General features: G+C 41.7%; 1 protein-coding gene across 2 annotated transcripts in view; it reads left to right on the top strand.

Moving 5' to 3' along the window:
* The window catches only part of CPNE4 (copine 4), a 565,144-nt gene that overhangs the window by 354,399 nt on the left and 187,830 nt on the right, over positions 1-22,915 (top strand). For both annotated transcript variants that reach the window (XM_073803688.1, XM_033855295.2), the window contains exon 3: positions 19,866-20,045. In XM_073803688.1, coding sequence (XP_073659789.1) covers positions 19,866-20,045 — 180 coding nt within the window. The remainder of the gene's footprint in view (positions 1-19,865; positions 20,046-22,915) is intronic.

Raw genomic sequence — 22,915 nt, 5'->3', positions numbered from 1 at the left:
CCAGGCGAGGACTGTGGTCTGTGGCTAAACAAAGCTGTTTGGTCTAAATTGACTATGGCGAGAAGGCAGGGGGCCTGTGGCACATGTCTGGATCCACCCCAGGCTGAGAAGAAACTCAGCTCTCTCTCTCTCTCTCCCACTGTCTTCTAGCTTCTGAGCTAGAGTTTCATGGTGATAAGAATTTATGGTAACTTGGGTTTGGCTTCAGGTAGAAGCTCAACATTTTAATGAGGAGATCAGGGAGAAAAGATGGTCAAGAGAAAAGTCAGGGAAGATGAGAGGGAGGGCCCATGGAAATTGTGCAAAACACTGAACACACTCAGAAGCTTATCATGTGTCATTAATTTAGTAAATAAACACTGAACGAGCAGTTTGTGTTTGGCACTGTGCCAGGTGTGGAGTACGTAAATCAATGCATCCTACTTGTGTTTTAACTTCTTTGCTCTTAGAGAAAATAAAAGATATTTTCTTAACACTTTAGTGCAAACTCCTTCAAGTGTGTTTTGTTGGATATTAATATATGTATTTTGTGAGGGGGAAAAGGAGACTTAAATACATTTGGAAAATTTTAGACAAGCTAACACACTTATTGCTGCAGAACCCCTCAGGGGTCTGTAATGTACTATACTATGCATGACAGCTTTCTAAGAAAAGGGTACAGTGGGCAGGGTTTCCAAAACTCCTTTGACCGCATATGCTTTATTTCCAGGAGCTGCTTGTTGAGCTAGAATGTTGCAGAGCATGCTTCAGGGATGCTGCTGTAAAGCACTGATCATCCCTTTCGGGGAACAGGCAGGTTGTCTGACTGTGCACTGCTCTGTTAGCCGAGCATCCTGATCTGCCTGGCTGTGAGGTCCCCTCTGACTGATGCTTGTGTTGGGAGGCACATGGGCTAGCCCATTTCCTAAGATCCCATTTCCTGGCATGGCCTGATTCCATAGTATTGCCCCCTTTAGGGAACTTTGTTTTTAGAATTTTGTTTCCAGTGTTGTGGGGGATTAGCTCTCATTAACAAAACCACAAAAAAAAGGCTGAATATGTGGATGTTTGATTTGAACTTTGAAGCTGAAACGCTGGGCCCTGGGTCCTGTAAGCACCTGTGTAGCTGTGTAAGCGATTGTGGAATAAGCGGTTTGGTGTGGGGAGTCCGTGCACTAAGCCAGAAGGCAGAGAACCTAGCTTATCCACATCTCTACTGTCAGTCTGTAGCTTCAGGAGTTTGAGAATGTTATCTTAATACCTGTGGGTCTCAGTTTCCTCTGTTACAAGTTGAATCACCAGAGTAGAAGAAGAAAGACACACAAGTGACACCTGAGCCAATCCTGCCCCTCCTACACCCGGGGCAGACATTGCTAAGTGATCATTTTCCCCATAAATACAGAGGTGGCGTCAGGCACCTTTGCAATACCCTGTTTCCACCAACCTCTCTTAACCAAGAGGCAGCATTGGAGGCTGCTGCCATTCCCAGACTGGATGAACGCTAAGATCTGAGCTTATCACCACAAACAACATCTACTTTCTGGGAAAAGCCAAGTGTCAAGGAGAGGTGAGCACCCCCACTGAATGAGGGAGCACTGTGGGGAAGAGCCCCAGGCATAGTCTGCTGTGCTCCTCCCTGTCCAATGACATTTGGAGAAGATCCACTTGGATCATGTGACTAATTCACAATCTGGGCAGTTGTGAATTGACTTATAAGCAGACTGGATGTTGGTTATTCTAAAGGAGTCAGGGGAAGGGGAACTGGAAGCTGGGAGGTTGACCCCAAGCTACGGGACCATCCCCGTGACTTCATCCATGCACGTGGGCACCTGTTGTGAGGAGGGTGAGGCAGCCTCGCGAGCCCACCTTCACACTCAGCTGGCTGGTGTGCTGGGTTGGACTTGGGATGTGTATGGAGCATCCTGCAGATGAGTTTCTTTTCACTATTTCAAATGTCAACTAATAAGAAAACTAAGATTTTCCAGTCTTTTTTTAAAAATTTTATTTTACTTATTTTTTTCTATACAGCAGGTTCTTATTAGTTATCTCTTTTAAACATATTAATATATATATGTCAATCCCAATCTCTGAATTCATCCCACCACCCCCCAACCACCACTTTTCCCCCTTGGTGTCCATACTTTTGTTTTCTACATCTGTGTCTCTATTTCTGCCTTGCAAACCAGTTCGTCTGTACCATTTTTCTAGATTCCACATATATGCATTAATGTAAAATATTTGTTTTTCTCTTTCTGGTTTACTTCACTCTGTATGACAGTTTCTGGGTCCATCCACATCTCTACAAATGACCCAATTTCATTCCTTTTTATGGCTGAGTAATATTCCATTGTATATATGTACCACATCTTTATCCATTCATCTGTCGATGGGCATTTAAGTTGCTTCCATGACATAGCTATTGTAAATAGTGTTGCAATGGATATTGGGGTACATGTGTCTTTTTGAATTATGTTTTTCTCTCAGTATATGCCCAGTAGTGGGATTGCTGGGTCATATGGTAGTTGTATTTTTAGTCTTCTAAGTAATATCCATACTGTTCTCCATAGTAGCTGTATCAATTTACATTCCCACCAACAGTGCAAGAGGGTTCCCTTTTCTCCACACCCTCTCCAGCATTTATTGTTTGTAGATTTTCTGATGATGCTCATTCTAACCAGTGTGAGGTGATAACTCATTGTAGTTTTGATTTGCATTTCTCTAATTATTAGTGATGTTGAGCAGCTTTTCATGTGCCTGATGGCCACCTGTATGTCTTCTTTGGAGAATGTCTATTTAGATCTTCTGCCTATTTTTTGATTGTTTTTTTTTTAATATTGAGCTGCATGAGCTGTTTATGTATTGTGGAGATTAATCCTTTGTCCATTGATTCATTTGCAAATATTTTCTCCCATTCTAAGGGTTGTCTTTTCGTCTTTATAGTTTCCTTTGTTGTGTAAAAGCTTTTAAGTTTCATTAGGTCCCGTTTGTTCATTTTTGTTTTTATACCCATTACTCTAGGAGGTGGGTCAAAGAAGGTCTTGCTGTGATTTATGTCAAAGAGTTTTCTTCCTATGCTTTCCTCTAATACTTTTATACTCTCTGGTCTTACATTTAGGTCTTTAATCCATTTTGAGTTTATTTTTGTGTATGGTGCTAGGGAGTGTTCTAATTTCATTCTTTTTTTTTTTTTTTTTTTTTTTTTTTGCGGTACGTGGGCCTCTCACTGTTGTGGCCTCTCCCATTGCGGAGCAATGGCTCCGGACGCGCAGGCTCAGCGGCCATGGCTCACGGGCGCAGCCGCTCCGCGGCACGTGGGATCCTCCTGGACCGGGGCACGAACCCATGTCCCCTGCATCGGCAGGCAGACTCTCAACCACTGCGCCACCAGGGAAGCCCCTAATTTCATTCTTTTACATGGAGCTGTCCAGTTTTCCCAGAACCACTTATTGAAGAGACTGGCTTTTCTCCATTGTATATCCTTGCCTCCTTTGTCATAAATTAGTTGACAATAGGTGCTTGGGTTTACCTCTGGGCTTTCTATCCCGCTCCATTGATCTATATTTCTGTTTTTGTACCAGTACCATATTGTCTTGATTACTGTAGCTTTGTAGTATAGTCTGAAGTCAGGGAGTATGAGTCCTCTATCTCCATTTTTTTCCCCCTCAAGATTGCTTTTGCTGTTTGGGGTCTATTGTGCTTCCATACAAATTGTGAAATTTTTTGTTCTAGTACTGTAAAAAATGCCATTGGTAATTTGATAGGGATTACATTGAATCTGTAGACTGCTTTGGGTAGAATAGTCATTTTACAATATTGATTCTTCCAATCCAAGAACATGCTATATCTCTCCATCTGTTTGTGTCATCTTTGATTTCTTTCATCATTGTCATAGTTTTCTGAGTACAGGTCTTTTACGTCCTTAGGTAGGTTTATTCCTAGGTGTTTTATTCTTTTTGTTTCAATGGTGAATGGGATTGTTTCCTTAATATCTCTTTCTGATCTTTTGTTGTTAGTGTATGGGAATGCAAGAAACTTCTGTGCATTAATTTTGTATCCTGCAACTTTACCAAATTCATTAATTAGCTCTAGTAGTTTTCTGGTGGCATCTTTAGCATTATCTATGTCATCTGCAAACAGTGACAGTTTTACTTCTTCTTTTCCAATTTGGATTCCTTTTATTCCTTTTTCTTCTCTGATTGCTGTGGTTAGGACTTCCAAAACCATGTTGAATAATAGTGGTGAGAGTGGGCAACCTTGTCTTGTTCCTGATCTTAGAGGAAATGTTTTCAGTTTTTCCACTATTGAGAATGATATTTGCTGTGGGTTTGTTGTATATGGCCTTTATTATTTTGAAGTAGATTCCCTCTATGCCCACTTTCTGGTGAGTTTTTATTATAAATCGGTGTTGAATTTTGTCAAAAGCTTTTTCTGCATCTATTGGGTTGATCATATGTTTTTTATTCTTCAATTTGTTAATAGGGTGTATCACATTGATTGATTTGTGTATATTGAAGAATCCTTGCATCCCTGGAATAAATCCCACTTGATCATGGTGCATGATCCTTTTAATGTATTGTTGGATTCAGATTGCTAGTATTTTGTTGTGGATTTTTGCATCTATATTCATCAGTGATATTGGTCTGTAATTTTCTTTTTTTGTAGTATCTTTGTCTGGTTTTGGTATCAGGGTGATGGTGGCCTCGTAGAATTACTTTGGGAGCGTTCCTTCCTCTGAAAAGTTTTGGAAGAGTTTGAGAAGGATGAGCGTCAGCTCTTCTCTAAATATTTGATAGAATTCACCTGTAAAGCCATCTGATCCTGGACTTTTATTTGTTGGAAGATTTTTATCACAGTTTCAATTTCATTACTTGTGATTGGTCTGTTCATAATTTCTATTTCTTCCTAGTTCAGTCTTGGAAGGTTATACCTTTCTAAGAATTTGTCCATTTCTTCCATGTTGTCCATTTTACTGGCATAGAGTTGCTTGTAGTCGTCTCTTTATATTTCTGCGATGTCCGTTGTAACTTCTCCTTTTTCACTTCTAATTTTATTGATTTCAGTCCTCTCCCTCTTTTTCTTGGTGAGTCTGGCTATCGGTTTATCAATTTTGTTTATCTTCTCAAAGAACCAGCTTTTAGTTTTATTGATCTCTGCTATTATTTTCTTTGTTTCTATTTCATTTATTTCTGCTCTGATCTTTATGATGTCTTCCATTCTACTAACTTTGGGTTTTGTTTGTTCTTCTTTCTCTATTTCTTTTAGATATAAGGTTAAATTTTTATTTGAGATTGAGATTTTTCTTGTTTCTTGAGGTACGATTGTATTGCTATAAACTTTCCTCTTGGAACTGCTTTTGCTGAATCCTATAGCTTTTGGATTGTGGTGTTTTTGTTGTCAATTTTCTCTATGTATTTTTTGATTTCCTCTTTGGTTTCTTCAGTGATCTCTTAGTTATTTAGTAATGTATTGTTTAGCCTCCATGTGTTTGTGTTTTTTACGTGTTTTCCCCTGTAATTGATTTCTAATCTCATAGCATTGTGGTCAGATAAGATGCTTGATATGATTTCATTTTTCTTAAATGTACCATGGCTTGATTTGTGACCCAAGATGTGATCTCCCCTGGAGAATGTTCCATGTACACTTAGAAGAAAGTATAATCTGCTGTTTTTGGATGGAATATAAATATCAATTAAATATATCTGGTCTATTGTGTCATTTAAAGCTTGTGTTTCCTTATCAATTTTCTGTCTGGATGATCTGTCCATTGGTATAAGTTAGGTGTTAAAGTCCCCCACTATTATTGTGTTACTCTCATCTTCCTCTTTTATAGCTGTTAGCATTTGCCTTATGTATTGAGGTGCTCCTATGTTGGGTGCATATATATTTATAATTGTTATATCTTCTTCTTGGATATATCTTCTTCTCCCTTGATCATTATGTAGTGTCTTTTCTCTTGTAACATTCTTTATTTTAAAGTCTATTTTATCTTATATGTGTATTGCTGCTCCAGCTTTGATTTCCATTTGCATGAAATATCTTTTTCCATCCCATCACTTTCAGTCTGTATGTGTCCGTAGGTCTGAAGTGGGTCTCTTGCAGACAGCATATATATTGTTCTTGTTTCTGTATCCATTCAGCGAGCCTGTGTCTTTTGGTTGGAGCATTTAATCCATTCACGTTTAAGGTAATTATTGATATGTATGTTCCTATTACTATTTTCTTTCTTTTTTTTTTTTTTTTTTTTTTTTTGCTGTACACAGGCCTCTCACTATTGTAGCCTTTCCCGTTGTGGAGCACAGGCTCCAGATGTGCAGGCTCAGTGGCCATGGCTCATGGGCCCAGCTGCTCCATGGTATGTGGGATCTTCCTGGACCAGGGCACGAACCCATGTCCCCTGCATTGGCAGGCAGACTCTCAACCACTGCACCACCAGGGAAGCCCTACCATTTTCTTAATTGTTTTGGGTTTGTTTTTATAGGTCATCTTGTATTTCCCACTTAGTGAAGTGCCTTTAGCATTTGTTGTAGAACTGCTTTGATGGTGCTGAATTCTCTTAGCTTTTGCTTGTCTGTAAAGCTTTTGACTTCTCAGTCGAGTCTGAATGAGATCCTTGCTGGGTAGAGTAATCTTGGTTGTAGGTTCTTCCCTTTCATCACTTTAGATATATTGTGCCACTCCCTTCTGGCTTGTAGAGTTTCTGCTGAGAAATCAGCTGTTAACCTTATGGGAATTCTCTTGTATGTTATTTGTCATTATACCCTTGTTGCTTTTAATAAATTTTCTTTGTCTTTAATTTTTTTCAATTTGATTATTCCATGTCTTGGCATGTTTCTCCTTGGGTTTATCCTGCCTGGAACTCTCTGTGCTTCCTAGACTTGGGTGGCTATTTCCTTTCCCATATTAGGGAAGTTTCCAACTATAATCTCTTCAAATATTTTCTGGGGTCCTTTCTCTCTCTCTTCTCCTCTGGAAGCCCTATAATGTGAATGTTGGTGTGTTTAATGTTGTCCCAGAGGTCTCTTAGGCTGTCTTCATTTCTTTTCATTCTTTTCTCTTTATTCTGTTCTGTGGCAGTGAATTCCACCATTCTGTCTTCCAGGTCACTTATCCATTCTTCTGCCTCAGTTTTCTGGTATTGATTCCTTCTAGTGTATTTTTCATTTCCATTATTGTATTCATCTCTGTTTGTTTGTTCTTTAATTCGTCTAGGTGTTTGTTCTTTAATTCTTCTATGTCTTTGTTAAACATTTATTGCATCTTCTTGATCTTTGCCTCCATTCTTTTTCCATGGTTCTGGATCATCTTCACTATCATTATTCCAAATTATTTTTCTGAATGATTGCCTATCTCCGCTTCATTTAATTGTTTTTCTGGGGTTTTATCCTGTTCCTTCATCTGGTACATAATCCTCTGCCTTTTCATTTTGTCTATCTTTCTGTAAATGTGGTTTTTGTTTCACAGGCTGCAGGATTGGAGTTCTTCTTGCTTCTGTTTTCTGTCCTCTGGTGGATGAGGCTATCTAAGAGGCTTGTGCAAGCTTCCTGATGGGAGGGACTGGTGGTGGGTAGAGCGGGGTGTTCCTCTGGTGGGCAGAGCCCAGTTAAACTTTAATCTGCTTGTCTGCTGATGGGTGGGGCTGTGTTCCCTCCTTATTGGTTGTTTGGCCTGAGGCAGCCCAACACTGGAGGTTACAGGCTCTTTGGTGGGGCTAATGGTGGACTTCCGGAGGGCTCATGCCAAGGAGTACTTCCCAGAACTTCTGCTGCCAGTGTCCTTGCCCCTGCCATGAGCCACGGCCACCCTTGCCTTTGCAGGACACCCTCCAACACTAGCTGGTAGGTCTGGTTCAGTCTCCTATGGGGTTACTGCTCCTTCCCCCTGAGTCCTATGCACACACTGCTTTGTGTGTGCCCTCCAAGAGTGGAGTCTCTGTTTCCCCCAGTCCTGTCAAATTCCTGCAATCAAATCCTGATAGCCTGCAAAGTCTGATTCTTTAGGAATTCGTCCTCCTGTTGCCAGACCCCCTGGTTGGGAAGACTGACATGGGGCTCAGAACCTTCACTCCAGTGGGTGGTCTTCTGTGGTATAAGTGTTCTCCAGTTTGTGAGTCACTCACCCAGGCTTTATGGGATTTGATTTTATTGTGTTTGTGCCCATCCTACTGTCTCATTGCAGCTTCTCCTTTGTCTTTGAATGTGTGGTATCTTTTTTGGTGAGTTCCAGTGTCTTCCTGTCGATGATTATTCAGCAGTTAGTTGTGATTCCAGTGCTCTCACGAGAGGGAGTGAAATTGTCAAGGCTCTCAAATCTTGGACGACCTTTCCCGAGCACTCTACAGCTGTGACAGAGAGATGAGGTGGTGGGACCATCCTGTTAATAACCAGCATCTGAGTGAAGTGCAAACTGCTTTACAGTTGTGTGGGATTAGCCTCCAAGCTCCCTCATGAGGAGGATCTGACAGAAGCTACAACTCAGAGTGACCTGTCATGCAGTCCCTTCCCACCCCCACGTTGGCAGGCTCTGACTTCCTTCAGCAGATAGGCATCAGTTTTTTCAGGCAGTTTCTGATCATTTGATGTTCATGTGCCAGCTTACCGCTGGAGTCTGGTAGAAGGAAGTTGATTTAGGATTGAAAACACCATTTATGTTTTAGACTCTTCTTATGTCCTCTCTGCTTAGAGCATCCATATTTCTCCTGATCTATCCCAAAAGGGAACAAGCTAACTGGAAGAAACTTGAAGAGAAAAATATAAAGAAGGGGGGAAAGAAGGTGTGAAGACAGAAAGAGACATGCTGGACCCTCACAGTCACATCAAAAAGCCTTTTCAGGGTGTGTCACCCAGCTGAAGACATAAAGATTGTTTTCCTGTCAAAGAACATTTGGAGTCTTGAGTGTTGAGAAGGGCTCTGCTTGAAACCATTATATGCAGAAGGTACCTGAAGAGATGTGTCCTCTTCAAGAGAGATGGTCATGTCTCAGGAAAGAGCTTTAATGGGAATCCCAAGTGGCCCCATCACTACAGCTGAGTGACCTTGGGCACATTAACCCCTTTGACCCTATGTTTTCTCATGTATAAAATAGTGATAATGGGATGGTTTATTGGGATGATTGAGTGGGACAGTACATGTGAAGTGGTTAGAATAATGCCTGGGGCATTTTAAGTGTTCAGTAAATGTTCCTTATGATCTATTACTGAACACAGTTGATGAATAGATGTTGAGGCTAAGACGAAGTTACCACATGAATATGGTAACCAGTTTTCAGACTCTTAAAAGACCATATAATTCATTCATCATGAGCCACCAGACTGGACACAATTTTGCCTGCCCTTGGGATTCTGAAGTCTCTTCCAGAAGAAATGTTAATGACACAGGTAGAGTTGTGTGGGCAAAATTCAAGGGATCAGCAAGGGATGATGAGATGCTCTGGGAGCAGCAACAGTGGGAAGGTACCACTGGACTTGATGGGCAGGTGGAAATGGCAGTGTTACTGGAATCCAGTGAGAGCTGGAGGCTTGCAGGAAGGGTTACTAGGAGAGGACTGTGGGGGTGAGGGGACATAGTCACTGCCTAAAACTGCAGCATGGGGCAAGAAGGGGGCAAGCAAAACACACTGAGCTCTCTTTCTTCCCACTTTCTGATCTCCTACTGATGCCTCCTATTGGCTGAAGAGGCAAGTTGGCAAAGAAACCCTAATAAAGCAATTCATGCAGCCAGTCTCCTGGGGAACAGAGCAGAACAGAAAGATCTGCAGATGCAAAGTAGACTAATCACCACGTTCACTAACTCTCATTTCACATTTTGAGAATGTGGCAGTTAATGGAGTGCTCAGTTGGATAACCCATCTAGTAAATCAGCTCACAACTTCGTTATTTCCTTTAGTATTCCTGTCCTGTAACAAGATGAGCAGCAGTCAAAATGGCAGCTCCCAAGGAAGAAGAAACTTTCCAACACACAGTCTGACCAGGAGGTGGGGGTGCTCAGAGTAGATCACATGGTCCTTCTGGTCGCCATGCACCTTGGGGCTGAGCCATAGCAGCTGGTAATAATATTACTGGTCCTCTAACTGAACTGTGCATTCGTTAAGATTTCTAAACCACGTAGTTTAAAAATCTTAGTCTGTTAAGGCTGCTATAACAAAATACTATAGACTGGGTGGTTTATAAACAGAAGAAATGTATTCCTCACAGTTCCAGAGGCTGGAAGTCCAAGATCAAGGCATTGGCAGATTCAGTGTCTGGTGAGAGCCTGCTTTCTGGTTAATAAGCACTTAGCCGTCTTCTTGCTGTGTCCTCACATGGCAGAAGGGGCAAGAGGGCTCTCTGGGGTCTCTTTTATAAGGGCACTAATCCCATTCGTAAGCACTCCACCCTCATGACTTAATCACCTTCCCAAAGCCCCACCTCCTAATACCATCACACTGGGGCTTAGGTTTCAGCATAGGAATTTTGGACCATGGGAATTAAGCCACACATAGACACTCATGTTGGGGAAGAGGAACACCTAAGGAGGATGCAGAGGTTCATACTTGAGACCCCTGCCAACAGGGCCTGAGGAGGGCAACAAAGGAAGAAGAAGACCCAGGACCCATCCCTGTGGCCCTTGAGAACTCTGAAGGTACCTCTAGGTGATGCTCATTTCATTCGCTTCTGAGCCCCACTCTTGGGCGAGGTGATGTGGCTCTGCTGTTTACTCTGAACAGCACAAGCCAGGGCTGAGTCCAGTGGTTAAAGGACTGTCTCACTCCAGGTCCTCCAGTAGGTTAATCCCCAGGGCTCCGTAAACAGAGCCCAGCTCGCACAAGAGGCCCTGTTCCTTGACAGCCAAGTGAAGTGCATAGCAGAAAGATAAGGCAGGGGTGTTGGGGGGTGGTCAATGGATTGACTTTTGTAACCCTGGATCACTCGTTCAATTTAATCTATAGAGCATTTGAAGATTTTGCCATGGGGTGGGTAAGGAGTGCATTTTCAGAGGTGAAACTGGATGCTTCTTGAGAGAGGTAGAATGATGTGTAGTTTACTAGGACTGCCGTAAGAAACTACCACAGACTGGTGGCTTAGATGACAGAAATTTATTGTCTCACAGTTCTGGAGCCTAGAAGTCCAAGATCAAGGTGTTGCCAGGTTTTGCTACTTCTGAGGGCACTAGGGAGAATCTGTTCCACACCTCTCTTCTGGCTTCTGGTGGTTTTCTGGTCATCTTTGGTGTCTCATGGGTTGTAAGTGCATCACTCCAATCTCTTCCTTCATGTCCAAATGGCAACTCCCTGTGTGCATGTCTGTGTCCAATATCCCCTATTCATAGGACACTGGTCATATCAGATCAGGGATCCACCTCACTCTAGTATGACTTCATCCTTACTTCTAACTTCTGTAACAGCTGTATCTCCAAATAATATCACATTCTTATATACTCAACATATGAACTTTGAGGGACATAATACAACCCATAATAAATCATAAAGTAGAAAGAGCATATATTTTGAAATTGGAGAGACTGAGTTTGATCCTTTCTTTTGCCACTGCTTTTCTGATGCAGTTTTATTTTATCATTTACAAAATAAGGATGATATATTTAATAGACTTATTGGTAAAATGATAAGTCATTGGTAAACTGAAGTACTATTTTATGTATCACCAGTTAACAAAAATATACTTTCAGTTAAACAATGGCATGTCATTGATTATAACATGCATCCCAATTTTTAAAATGTTACATTGTGGAAGAAAGTTTGTTTTAAAGTTAATGAAGATAAGGACTGAAAATAACATGTAAAATACCTTCTACAGGAACGTAAGAAGGTGAATGATAAAGGTACATCATTTTTCCTCTCACCCCTTTCCAGGAGAAATTTAAATAATTTACTAGGCAAGGGTAAAAATTCCCAAGGAGGTGACTTCTGTGAAGTGTGTTATTCATAATACAACTATTATGATTGCTTCAAGTAGGGATGTCTTCTGGAGCTTCTCTCTTAAGGATCCCACTCTTTATTCATATCTTGGCTAGTAAGTCCACTAGCATGGTCTAAGACCCAAAGACCCTTGGAGAAGTTTCTCTATTTGTTTAGCTGGAATTGAATGTGGATTAGACAAATAGGAGACACCACTAGCTTTGAAGAGTGTTCAGTTCTGTGTTGATTCGGACTAACCTCCACATTGTAGGGTATTTAGCATCAAGGGATGTCACCCCATCGTTGTGACAACCCAGACGCCCCTACACATTTCCTCATGTCCCCTGGGAAAGTGAGTATTGCCCCCATTGAGGATCACATGTGTCCAGGTGAGAGATCAGCTTCAGCCCAGGATGTTATAATAAGAGAAGGAGAAGCAAAGGTTGCTGAATACTCAGGCATATTTTCACTCCTAGGACCTGGTGAGCAGGAACCGACTGTGAGGCACACCAGTCAGGCAGCCAGAAATGATGCAAGCATGAAGACATAGCACAAAAATGGCATCAGGAATCTCAGGTTCCCACAGGTGACTTCTTTTTACATAACCAGCAAAATGTTACAGTGTTAGTCCTATTCAAGTAGAGAATCCACTTACAATGAAAATAAAAGCCATATTTCACTAGCACCAACCTCTCTCCCCCTGTTGAGTGATTTTAAGGCCAGCGACTTGTTTGTTGCAGCTGTAGGGCAAACCTGCCAACCCCATGGCCAGGCACTTGAAATCAGCAGCCACAAGCAGCTGAAATTGAATAATGCTAATTCTGGTGACTCAGTGACTTATTATGTAAATTTTATGTGGTTTAATATGTCCCTTTGGAAGTTACATGGTTTGAAAAATTGTCTGTAATCAATCCTTTATTTTTGATCATAACGTTATCCATTATTTATTCAGAGAAAATTAGTTTCTCCTCACCCTCACTAAATAAATATTGAGCAAATATTTAAAGAATATCAGTTTGAAATAATATCTAATTATACGCCTGCCCTGGGGGCCTTCACATCTCTCTCTGACACATGATGTCACTCTTCTCCAGCCCTGTTATCCTCGGGATAGGGGCCTGTACTTCTCTAGGAAACCTTAGACCATTCAGTGACTGACATCAGTTTTGGCCCCTGACTTTACCTTCTCCCCACTTCTCCATCACATTGTTTAACACTCACCTCCCAATCACCTCACCTCCTTTGCCTATGTCAGTCCCAGCCCTTGGGAGCCTCTGGGAACAGATGGCCATTCTGTGCATAGTCTTGAACTCTTTTTGATGACACAGTGACCTTGTCCCCTACACAGTTCAATCTCCATGGGCAGTGTTCAAGGCCCCCATTGTATCTCCAGTATGCCCAGTGGACAAACCAGATCTCCAGAGGCACAACTACAGCCTCATTCACTGACTTTCCCCAACAGTTCCATATCTTATGCCTGTTGTCTGGTTTGTGCATTACTTTGAGCAAGAGGATTTAGGTGAAAAAGCTTCAAATTTGGATGACTATATAGCATAAAGATGAAAAATCCTACCTCTTGCAAGCTGTGTGATATTGGGAAAGTTATAGGGTCTCTCTACCTCCCAGTAAAAGGAGTAATAATAGTACCTACCTCACAGTGTTGTCATAAGGATGAAAAGAGAGTGCCTGTCAGAAGATTTGACCATACACTTCACCAAAGAAGACAGATGGCAAATAAGCACGTGAAAAGATGCTCCACATCATTAGTTATTAGGAAAACACAAATTAAAACCACAATGAGATACCACTACACACCTATTAGAATTTTAAAAGTTAAACATATACCTATTTCACTCCTGGAGAGAAGAAATATATGTCCATACAATTGCTTGTACATGAATATTCATGGAAGCTTTATGTGTAACAGCCAAACTGGAAACAGTCCATCAATGAAATATTACTCAGAAATAAAAAAGATGAACTGTTAATGCACAAACAATGAATAAATCTCAAAATAATTACACTGAATGAAAGAATAAAGACAGAAAGACTACATAGTGTGTACAATTAATTATATGTCATTATAGAGGATACAAACTGATTACGGTGACAGAGAACAGGCTGGTAGTTGCTTGGGAACAAGGGCAGGAAGGGGTGAGAAGAAGAATTACAAGGGGGCATAAAGAAACCGTAGGGGGTAATGGGTGCCTTTACTTGATTGTGGGGGTGGTTTCACAAGTCTATACACATACCAAAACTTACTGAATGGTGCACTTTAAATAGATGTGGTTTATTTTATGTAAATTATACTTCAATAATGCATTTTTAAAAGTGAGTGCCTGTGACACACCAGGCCTTCCATAAGCATTAACTATTATAAACTTTACTGTTCTACTGAAAAATGTTTTAGATGAAATTCTTTAAAAGAGCATCTCATCCAAAGCAATATTCAATGATTGATTCTATCATCATATCATAACCCAGCTAAATTTTTTTCTTTCTGTCTAGGGATGCTCATGAAGAAACGTGAATTAAGAAAAATAGTCCATGAGGATATGGGGAGGGGGAAGGGTGAGCTGTGACAGGGTGAGAGAGAGTCATGGACATATATACACTAACAAACGTAAGGTAGATAGCTAGTGGGAAGCAGCCGCATGGCACAGGGATATCTGCTCGGTGCTTTGTGACCGCCTGGAGGGGTGGGATAGGGAGGGTGGGAGGCAGGGAGATGCAAGAGGGAAGAGATATGGGAACATACATATATGTATAACTGATTCACTTTGTTATAAAGCAGAAACTAACACACCATTGTAAAGCAATTATACCCCAATAAAGATGTTAAAATAAATAAATAAAAATGTGTTCCTGGGAATGTAAAAAAAAAAAGAAAGAAAAATAGTCCAGACTTTGAGGTCAAAAAGCCTGAGCTCACTGCCCACTCTGTCATCCAGTACTTTGTACTGACATCTGACCTTGATTTTACTCATATATAAAATAGTATAAAGCTGCATCACATGATTGCTATAAGAACCAAATAAAAAAATGTGTGTGAGTATGTTCTGCAAACCATAAGCAACACTGGCGTATCAATCATTACAACTGCAGAGGAGAGAAGTGTTGACAGTTTTGCAGACTGGGTAACAGAAAGAAAGCAAGATTTTTTAAAACCTTAACAAAAAAAAACCTCACACAAGAGCAAGAGCTAGACCCTCCATCTCTTCAGTTCCTTTACTCTGATATTCCCATATTCGAATTGCCTAGAACACCTTTAAAAATACAGATTTTGGGGATTCCCTTACTCCTATTGAATCAGAACCTGGAGTATAGGGATCAGGAATCTCAGTGTTAAGGAAAGCTGCCCCGTTGATTCTTTTTTATTATTATTAATTTTTATTGGAGTATGGTTGCTTTACAATGTTGTGTTAGCCTCCACTGCACAACAAAATGAATCAGCCATACACATACAGATAATCCCCTCCCTTTTAGACTTCCCTCCCATTTAGGTTACCACAGTGCATTAAATAGAGTTCCCTGTGCTATGCAGTATGTTCCCATCAGTTGTCTATTTTATACATAGTATCAATAATGTATATGTGTCAATGGAATATTACTGAGCCATAAAAAGAAATGAAATTGAGTTATTTGTAGTGAGGTGGATGGACCTACAGTCTGTCATACAGAGTGAAGTCAGTCAGAAAGAGAAAAACAAATACCGTATGCTAACACATATATATATATAGAGAGAATTTTCAAAAAAAAAGGTTCTGAAGAACCTAGGGGCAAGACAGGAATAAAGACGCAGACATAGAGAATGGGCTTGAGGACATGGGGAGAGGGAAGGGTAACCTGGGACGAAGTGAGAGAGTGGCATGGACTTATATACACAACCAAATGTAAAATAGCTAGCTAGTGAGAAGCAGCCGCATAGCACAGGGAGATCAGCTTGGTGCTTTGTGACCACCTAGAGGGATGGAATAGGGAGGGTGGGAGGGAGGGACATGCAAGAGGGAAGAGATATGGGAACATATGTATATGTATAACTGATTCACTTTGCTATAAAGCAGCAACTAACACACCATTGTAAAGCAATTATACTCCAATAAACATGTTTTTAAAAAATGCAAAAGAAAAAAAAATTTTAAATGGCTACACAAATAAAGAAAGAAAGAAATAATGTACATGTGTCAATCCTAGTCTCCCAGTTCTTCACACCCCACCCCTTTCCGCCTTGGTATCCATACATTCGCTGTCTACATCTGTGTCTCTATTTCTGCTTTGCAAATAAGATCACCTATACCATTTTCTAGATTCCACATATATGCGTTATTATACGATATTTGCTTTTCTCTTTCTGACTTACTTCACTCTGTATGACACTCTCTAGGTCCATCCACGTCTCTACAAATGACCCAATTTCATTCCTTTTTATGGCTGTGAGCCAGCAATCCCACTACTGGACATATACCCAGAGAAAACCATAATTTAAAAAACACATGCACCCCAATCTTCATAGCAGCACTATTTACAGTAGCCAAGTCATGGAAGCAACCTAAATGTCCATCAACAGATGAATGGATAAAGAAGATGTGGTACATATATACAGTGGAATATTACTGTTGCCCCATGATTCTGATGCAACCAGCAGCACCAGTCAATGGCTGGTTCTTTGGAAACAACTGCCTTGACCTTGACACCTTTCAGTGAGAAACACCAGCCGTCCTAGGCACTATTGCTCAGGTTAAACCTGTCTTCAGTCTCCAGAAAAGAAGGCATCTCCCATACTGACTGGGAATGCAGAACGTTTTGAAACATCTGCGAGTGTTACGAGCATTTCCCCATCACCATTCTTCTCCTAGTCCTGAGCATCCATACTCAAGGGTCTTAATGGCCCTGAGATTATCCTTGGAATTATCTATCTTGGTAATGCAAATGTTTGTTACTTAACTTCTTTCCAAGCCAATCCTCTACCTCACAAAACAAAGTCATTCAGTGTTGCCTTGGATGGTCCACCTGAGGTGTGGTGTGATGTCTTTGTGGGATGAGCATTTGAAAATCAAGAAGTGAGAAGAAAGTCAGCAGGATTGATGCACATCAGCCATTTGCGCCCTTTGGGGTGGTTAAAGCAGAGAAACAAAGACTAGAGTTTCCATCTTCTGTCTCTTATCATCTAAACCTGGCTAGGACTCTGTTCTTCTAGACCTGAGGAAAGAACCTTTTCTGTTTCTTGAGAATCCACCTATAAGTTACTTCTTGGGGATTATTTCAAAATCTTCTACCAAAAGGCACCACATGAATGTAATTAAATCTCTTATCGTATGGCTTATGATGCTATGAATTTGGACCAAGTGTTGCAAAAAATGCCTCTAGAAGTCAGGCAGGGGAATTCATTGAGGATGAAGAGCTTGGAGAATGGAGAATGAATGCCCATCTGAATGGGGCAGCCCCCAATGGTTGCCATGTATGAATGTAGCCCCAGGTTGCCAGATAATCTGATTTTTTTCCAAAGGGAGGGCAATAGAAATAGCATCTCTTTTCTGTTGGCAAATTAAGAGAAAACTACATTTAAGTAGGATGAATAAAACACCTCTAGGTCAGTATGAACTGCAGACTACCAGTTTGTGACCTCTGATTTTTACTATTACTCAAAAGCATAATCTCTTAATAAACTGAAAAAAAAAACTATGCCAATACAGTAAATCCTTGTACCCACACAGTTAACCAATAACATATGCAATCCTTCCCCACCAGAATGAACATTTTAAAGGATATAAAACTCAGCTCAAATAGAAGCTGAGTCTTCACTGGAACAGTCAAATAACCATTGGTCTGTACAGTAGCTTGTTGTCAACTGCTAATCAGCAGTGGGTTGGGATTTGGTTTTTCTGTCTCTTGCACAGGGACATAAAAGGACCATATTCTCCTCCTCACAACCTGGATCATTCATCCCGCCAGGAATGGCAGACGTTGTTCCTTACAGGGTAACCCTCTCTCACACAGGGCCCTGCATAGGAAGGGACAGGGACATGGACCAAGCCCTGAACTCAAGAGTGTATCCAATTTTCTTTGCTGGATAACATGTACACACATGATATGTTCAAAAATGGTTTCCCTCATTTTACTGAGAAATTTTCCTTGTACTCTAATGAAAGTGGGGAGATGTTTCTCACAGTTTGTGCTAATGAATGACTCTTGGGAAGTATCCAATAAACTGTCGACTGAAAAAAATTGCACAGCCTAAAAGTTGAGAATTCTGTTTTATTCAGAGGACATTCTGAGCACTTCAAGCCTGGGAGACAGCATCTCAAATAACCCTGAGAGACTGCTCCCAAGAAGCAAGGTGGGGAACCAGGATATATAGGAGTTTTTGCAACAAAGACCAGGTAGTGGAACATCAAAAGATTATTCTTAATTAAAGAAAACCATATATCTCAAGTTAATGAAATTTAGTGCTTTTCTATATATGGGAAGATGCAAGAGTCTGGGCTCACTGAAATCATTCCTTTGATATGCACCTCAGCTACCTGGGGCCAGTATCCTGCTTCTCTCCATCCTGAGTCCCCTCAGGGTGCCCTGTCGGGGTGGCTGCAGTGGCTGAGGGCTTGACAGCTGGCAGCCCATTTGTCTCCATCCTGAGTTCCCTCAGAGCTCACCATCAGGGTGGCTATAATGTGATGGCTTGGTGGCTGTAGCATCCTTTGTTTACTGATATGGCAGGCAATATTTTTCATTCACAAAATGATGTATCTATTTGAAAGCTGACAGTTCATGTAGGCTCCAAATGACCTATAAAATATGAGTGATGGATATCTCCCATTGAGAGATACTGTAGGATCTTGGGTTATCTGTAACTTGGTCCTCTAAGGCTTCACAGAATATAAATGGTGTTGAGTATTCTTACTTGGGACAGACGTGGAAGAGAAGAACTTTAGTGGTGGGAGTACGAGCAGAAAGCAGATGGCATACCCAGAGTTTCACTCAAAGAGCTAAACTCTTCACACGGGGACTCTTTGCATGTGCCTGGGCAGGCGTAAGGGAGCTGACAAAGGATGGCGAGGCAGCAGCAGAAAGCCATTACCACCCCTCTGTCTGAGGGTCAGGACTGTGTCACCAGATCCTGGCGGCAGCTCCCTCTTGGATGGGAGTCCCTAGCAGACTTGTGTGTGTAGAGAGGCGGAGACACTGCCCATGTCCTTCTGATCTCCTGCCAAGTCTCCCCTCTGGCTGCCTCCACCCAGAGCCCAGAGGTCAAGGGAGCCCAGGAAAGTCAGTCCATAAAAGTCAGCCTCCAGGGGCACAGAGTGTGGCAGAAAGTGAGAGAGAAATGGAGAGTTATTACCACAGAAGGCCTGAGAAATCTTCGCTCCTGGAACATTAGAGCACAAAGGGACTTTTCATCCTCTAACCCTCACTGGTTGATAAGGAAACTGAGGCCCAGGGGACTGAAATGACTGAGTCAACATGTGTAAACCCAACAAAAGGCACACTTGAGACCACAGGCAGTTATCTTCATATCCCTTCTCATGCCTTTCTCCTTCAATATGCTGGGATTCATGAACTATGACACTCATACTAGAGTAGTGTTGGCTAAAATGGGGCTTCTACATGGTCATTTGCCCTGACTGTGCCCCTCAGACTTCAGGAATTGAATACAGATTTCTTTTCTCCTGAACCCAAACGTGCCCTCAGACTCTTTCTCATCCTGAGGCTCCAGGCAGCCCCTAATAATCAATCCATCTTGTTGCCCTGTTACTTAACAATACAAGGTGCTCTAAACCCTTAAATACAAAGCTCAGATTATTCTATGATTTTCCTCCTTGAAACATGGCTTATTCTCTGAAGATGCATCCTTGAAGACATCCAAACTGCTCACCCTGTTGACTTGGTGGAGGGCATTGACAGTTTGGAAGGAGACAGAGCACCGTAAGATGAATCCTCATGAAGGATAATGATACGAAGCCCTGATCCCTGATGGGTTTTCTCTTTCTCTCTTCTGCAGGTTGACAGAACAGAGGTGATTCGCACCTGCATCAACCCAGTGTATTCAAAACTGTTTACCGTGGACTTTTATTTTGAGGAGGTGCAGCGCCTGCGGTTTGAGGTCCACGACATCAGCAGCAACCACGATGAGCTGAAGGAGGCTGACTTCTTGGGTGGCATGGAGTGCACACTTGGCCAGGTGAGTCCATGGTGTCCTTCCTCCCTTTTTGCCTTCTGAGGGCCTTTCTCCCTCCTTTTGTCCTCTCTACTCTCATTCAACCCTTGCTTTCTTTCTGCTGTTGATTTTATTTTCTTTAAACATGCAGCATTTCGTGATGTTCCATGCACTGCCATGTCCATTATATTCAACATTATACTTACATCTGGATGATGCTGCAAATATATTGTGTTACTTATCTTGCAAAGTTAATCATTTTTGCTTTCTGAATTCATTCATTCTGTCAGTCATTTATTTAACAACTATTTATGGAACACCTGCTTTGCTCCGGTTGAGTGTCTGCTATAGCCTTATCCTGATACATCATAACCTTCCATCTCCCAACTCAACTATGGGAACAGCCACACAGGGAGTATCCCTGAGTCATGTGTATTCCAAGCCTCTGGTGCCAAAAATAGCCCAAGAGAGGGCTAAATAGGTATTTGGTGAATGAATAAATGCTTTACTTAATCCTCACAACAATCATGGGAAATAAACATCATTATTATATCCATTTGTCAATGAGAAATGAAGACTTAGAGAGGTAAGCGACTTGCCTGAGGTCCTGCACTAATGAGGGCAGAGTTACAGCCAGGTGAGCCTCACTCCACACCCCATCATCTTGCCTTTATTACACCTTTCCTTTTTCCCTTCCCTTACTGCTGTACCCAGAACTTGAGTAGGTGCTGAGGAGAAATCTAAATGAAGAAATAGTCCCTGTGCCCAAGACTAATTGGAGAAGGCACCGTATATGCCCCTCAGATAGAGCCATTCATGATGCCCTCTAAGCCACCATGAGACAACATATCCTGGGCTCTGTACATAGGGTTGTGGGCCTGCAGGGAAGGGAGAGCTTTCTGCTGGGGAGAATCAGAGAAAGCATTGTGGGGCCAAACTTTGAAAAAATATGGTCCGGGGATTGAAGGAGAAGGAGGAGGGAAGTCTTTCAGGCAAAAAAACAACAAAAAGCATAGAGGTCAGAGTAACCATGCAGGGCTAAGGGGCGGGAGGACCAGCCAGTCTTAATCATGGTCAGATGCTGATTTACTAGGAAACCAGTGCAGCTTAAAATTCAGAGCCCCTCACTTGTGTGGACCCTTCCAAAGCTCTGTGTCACGTTTTTATTTGTAGTTTTGTACTTTTTTCACGAAGAAGGATTCCAAATTATATAAACCTCACAAAACCTGAATTAATCCCATGCAGAGGTAAGGGTCTTGTTTAGGGATTAGTAAGAAAGAGTCTGCCTGGCAGAGAGATGGCAAGCATGCATGTTTGTTTGCTATTTTCACCCTGCCTCCTGCCACTTGTCACTAAAGGAAATTCCTCCCATGTGAGCACTGACAAAATAGACAAGCCCTCAGGTACCCTTTTCCAGCAAATATAGTGATTGATTTCATAAGATTGTTTCTTGCTCCTTCAGTAAAAGCCAAAAGCCTACTGCGGAAGTAGAGCTGAGGGGAGGCAGACAGAAAACCTGGGATGTTCTTCCTCACATATTATATGATGGTTATTGTATGTCTCTCTCTCATGGCTTTTGGAAAGAGTTGAGAGCAGATAGTTCTAGAGTCTTGCCAGGTACAGTGTCCTATAAGTAGGCATTGAATGAATGAATGAACAAAAGAATAGTGGATTTGAGATGGAATTCAGCAATGTATAAATAAAATTAAAAGGTGACTAAAATGGCAGTTTTATAGATATAAAGGAACCATTCTAAGATTCTCCCTTAGACAATGGGCATCCCTTCTATGTATAAAAGTTATATTCTGTCCCAAGAAATAAATGTAGATCCATTAAGAGTCATGTAAATAAAATATCTTTTATCTAAAGCTTTCATAATTTTTTCTCTGTGAATGACTCTCAAACTTACATCTTTCATAAGGTTCATCTTCCCATATCCATCCAGTCCTTGACCCTCTACTTTGTGCCAGGCAGTGTGCCAGGAGCCAACGATAGATTGGGAGGCCAGAAGCATTGTCTTTGCCCTCAAGCAGCTCACAATCTAGTTGGGGATAAAGATGTAAAAAAAAATAATTAAACAAACAACTAATTAAATCACAACCATTCTTAAGGAGAAATACAGAAGAGGAGAGCAAACAATGAGAGGATGGCCTCAGGTGGACAAGGGCTCAAACAAGGCTTCCAGAGGGAAGTGACATTTCCACTGTAACTGGAAGGGAGCGTGAGCATGAGCAGGGAGAGGAAACACATTCTGAGCAGATGGGAACGCTGTGTACAGAGTCTCTGAATTCAGGAAGGAATTTGGCATATGGTATCTTCACTTGGACTTCCCAAGAAGCCGACTCTGAGATAGGAAGTCAAAGAAGGTGTAGGAAGCACCACGGTGGAGTGGAGAGGTGAGGCAGGAAGAGGGGGGCAGCCTGGGAGGGTGTGTTGTCCAGCCAGCTACTGGACATGGGTAGCTGGAATGTAACTGGGCTACGACATTCTGGAGGCCAGTGCAGAGCAAACACCACAGAGTGATCCCACCCTCGGGATGAGGGAACTGGAGCTTTTATACATGTGGGAGTGTATATACTCTCAACAGTCATTGAGGGCTGTTCCCAGGATGGAAATAGTAATCCCCTAGTATTTTTGGCTTATTGCATGGGTGGGAAAGACCAGAAGAAGTTTTCAAGCAAAGAAACACAAGTGCTAGTGGTCAGAAGTCAGTGCTATGCACTCAGGTCATAGGGCCTGGGGATAAGAGCAGGTCACTGAGAGCATCTGCTATATAGACTGGTTGTCTCCCACCCAGTAGCCAATCTCCTCCCTCTCCTCATTCTTCCAGCTGTCAGACCCTGATCATTTTCAGACCATTTTCCACCATTCGGCCATGTAGAAAATAGCTCTAT

Source organism: Tursiops truncatus, chromosome 4 (genome assembly GCF_011762595.2).
Source record: "Tursiops truncatus isolate mTurTru1 chromosome 4, mTurTru1.mat.Y, whole genome shotgun sequence".
In the NCBI taxonomy this organism is placed as follows: Eukaryota; Metazoa; Chordata; class Mammalia; order Artiodactyla; family Delphinidae; genus Tursiops; species Tursiops truncatus.
Note: the sequence above shows the minus strand (reverse complement) of the source record. Positions and strands in the feature narration are given on the sequence as shown.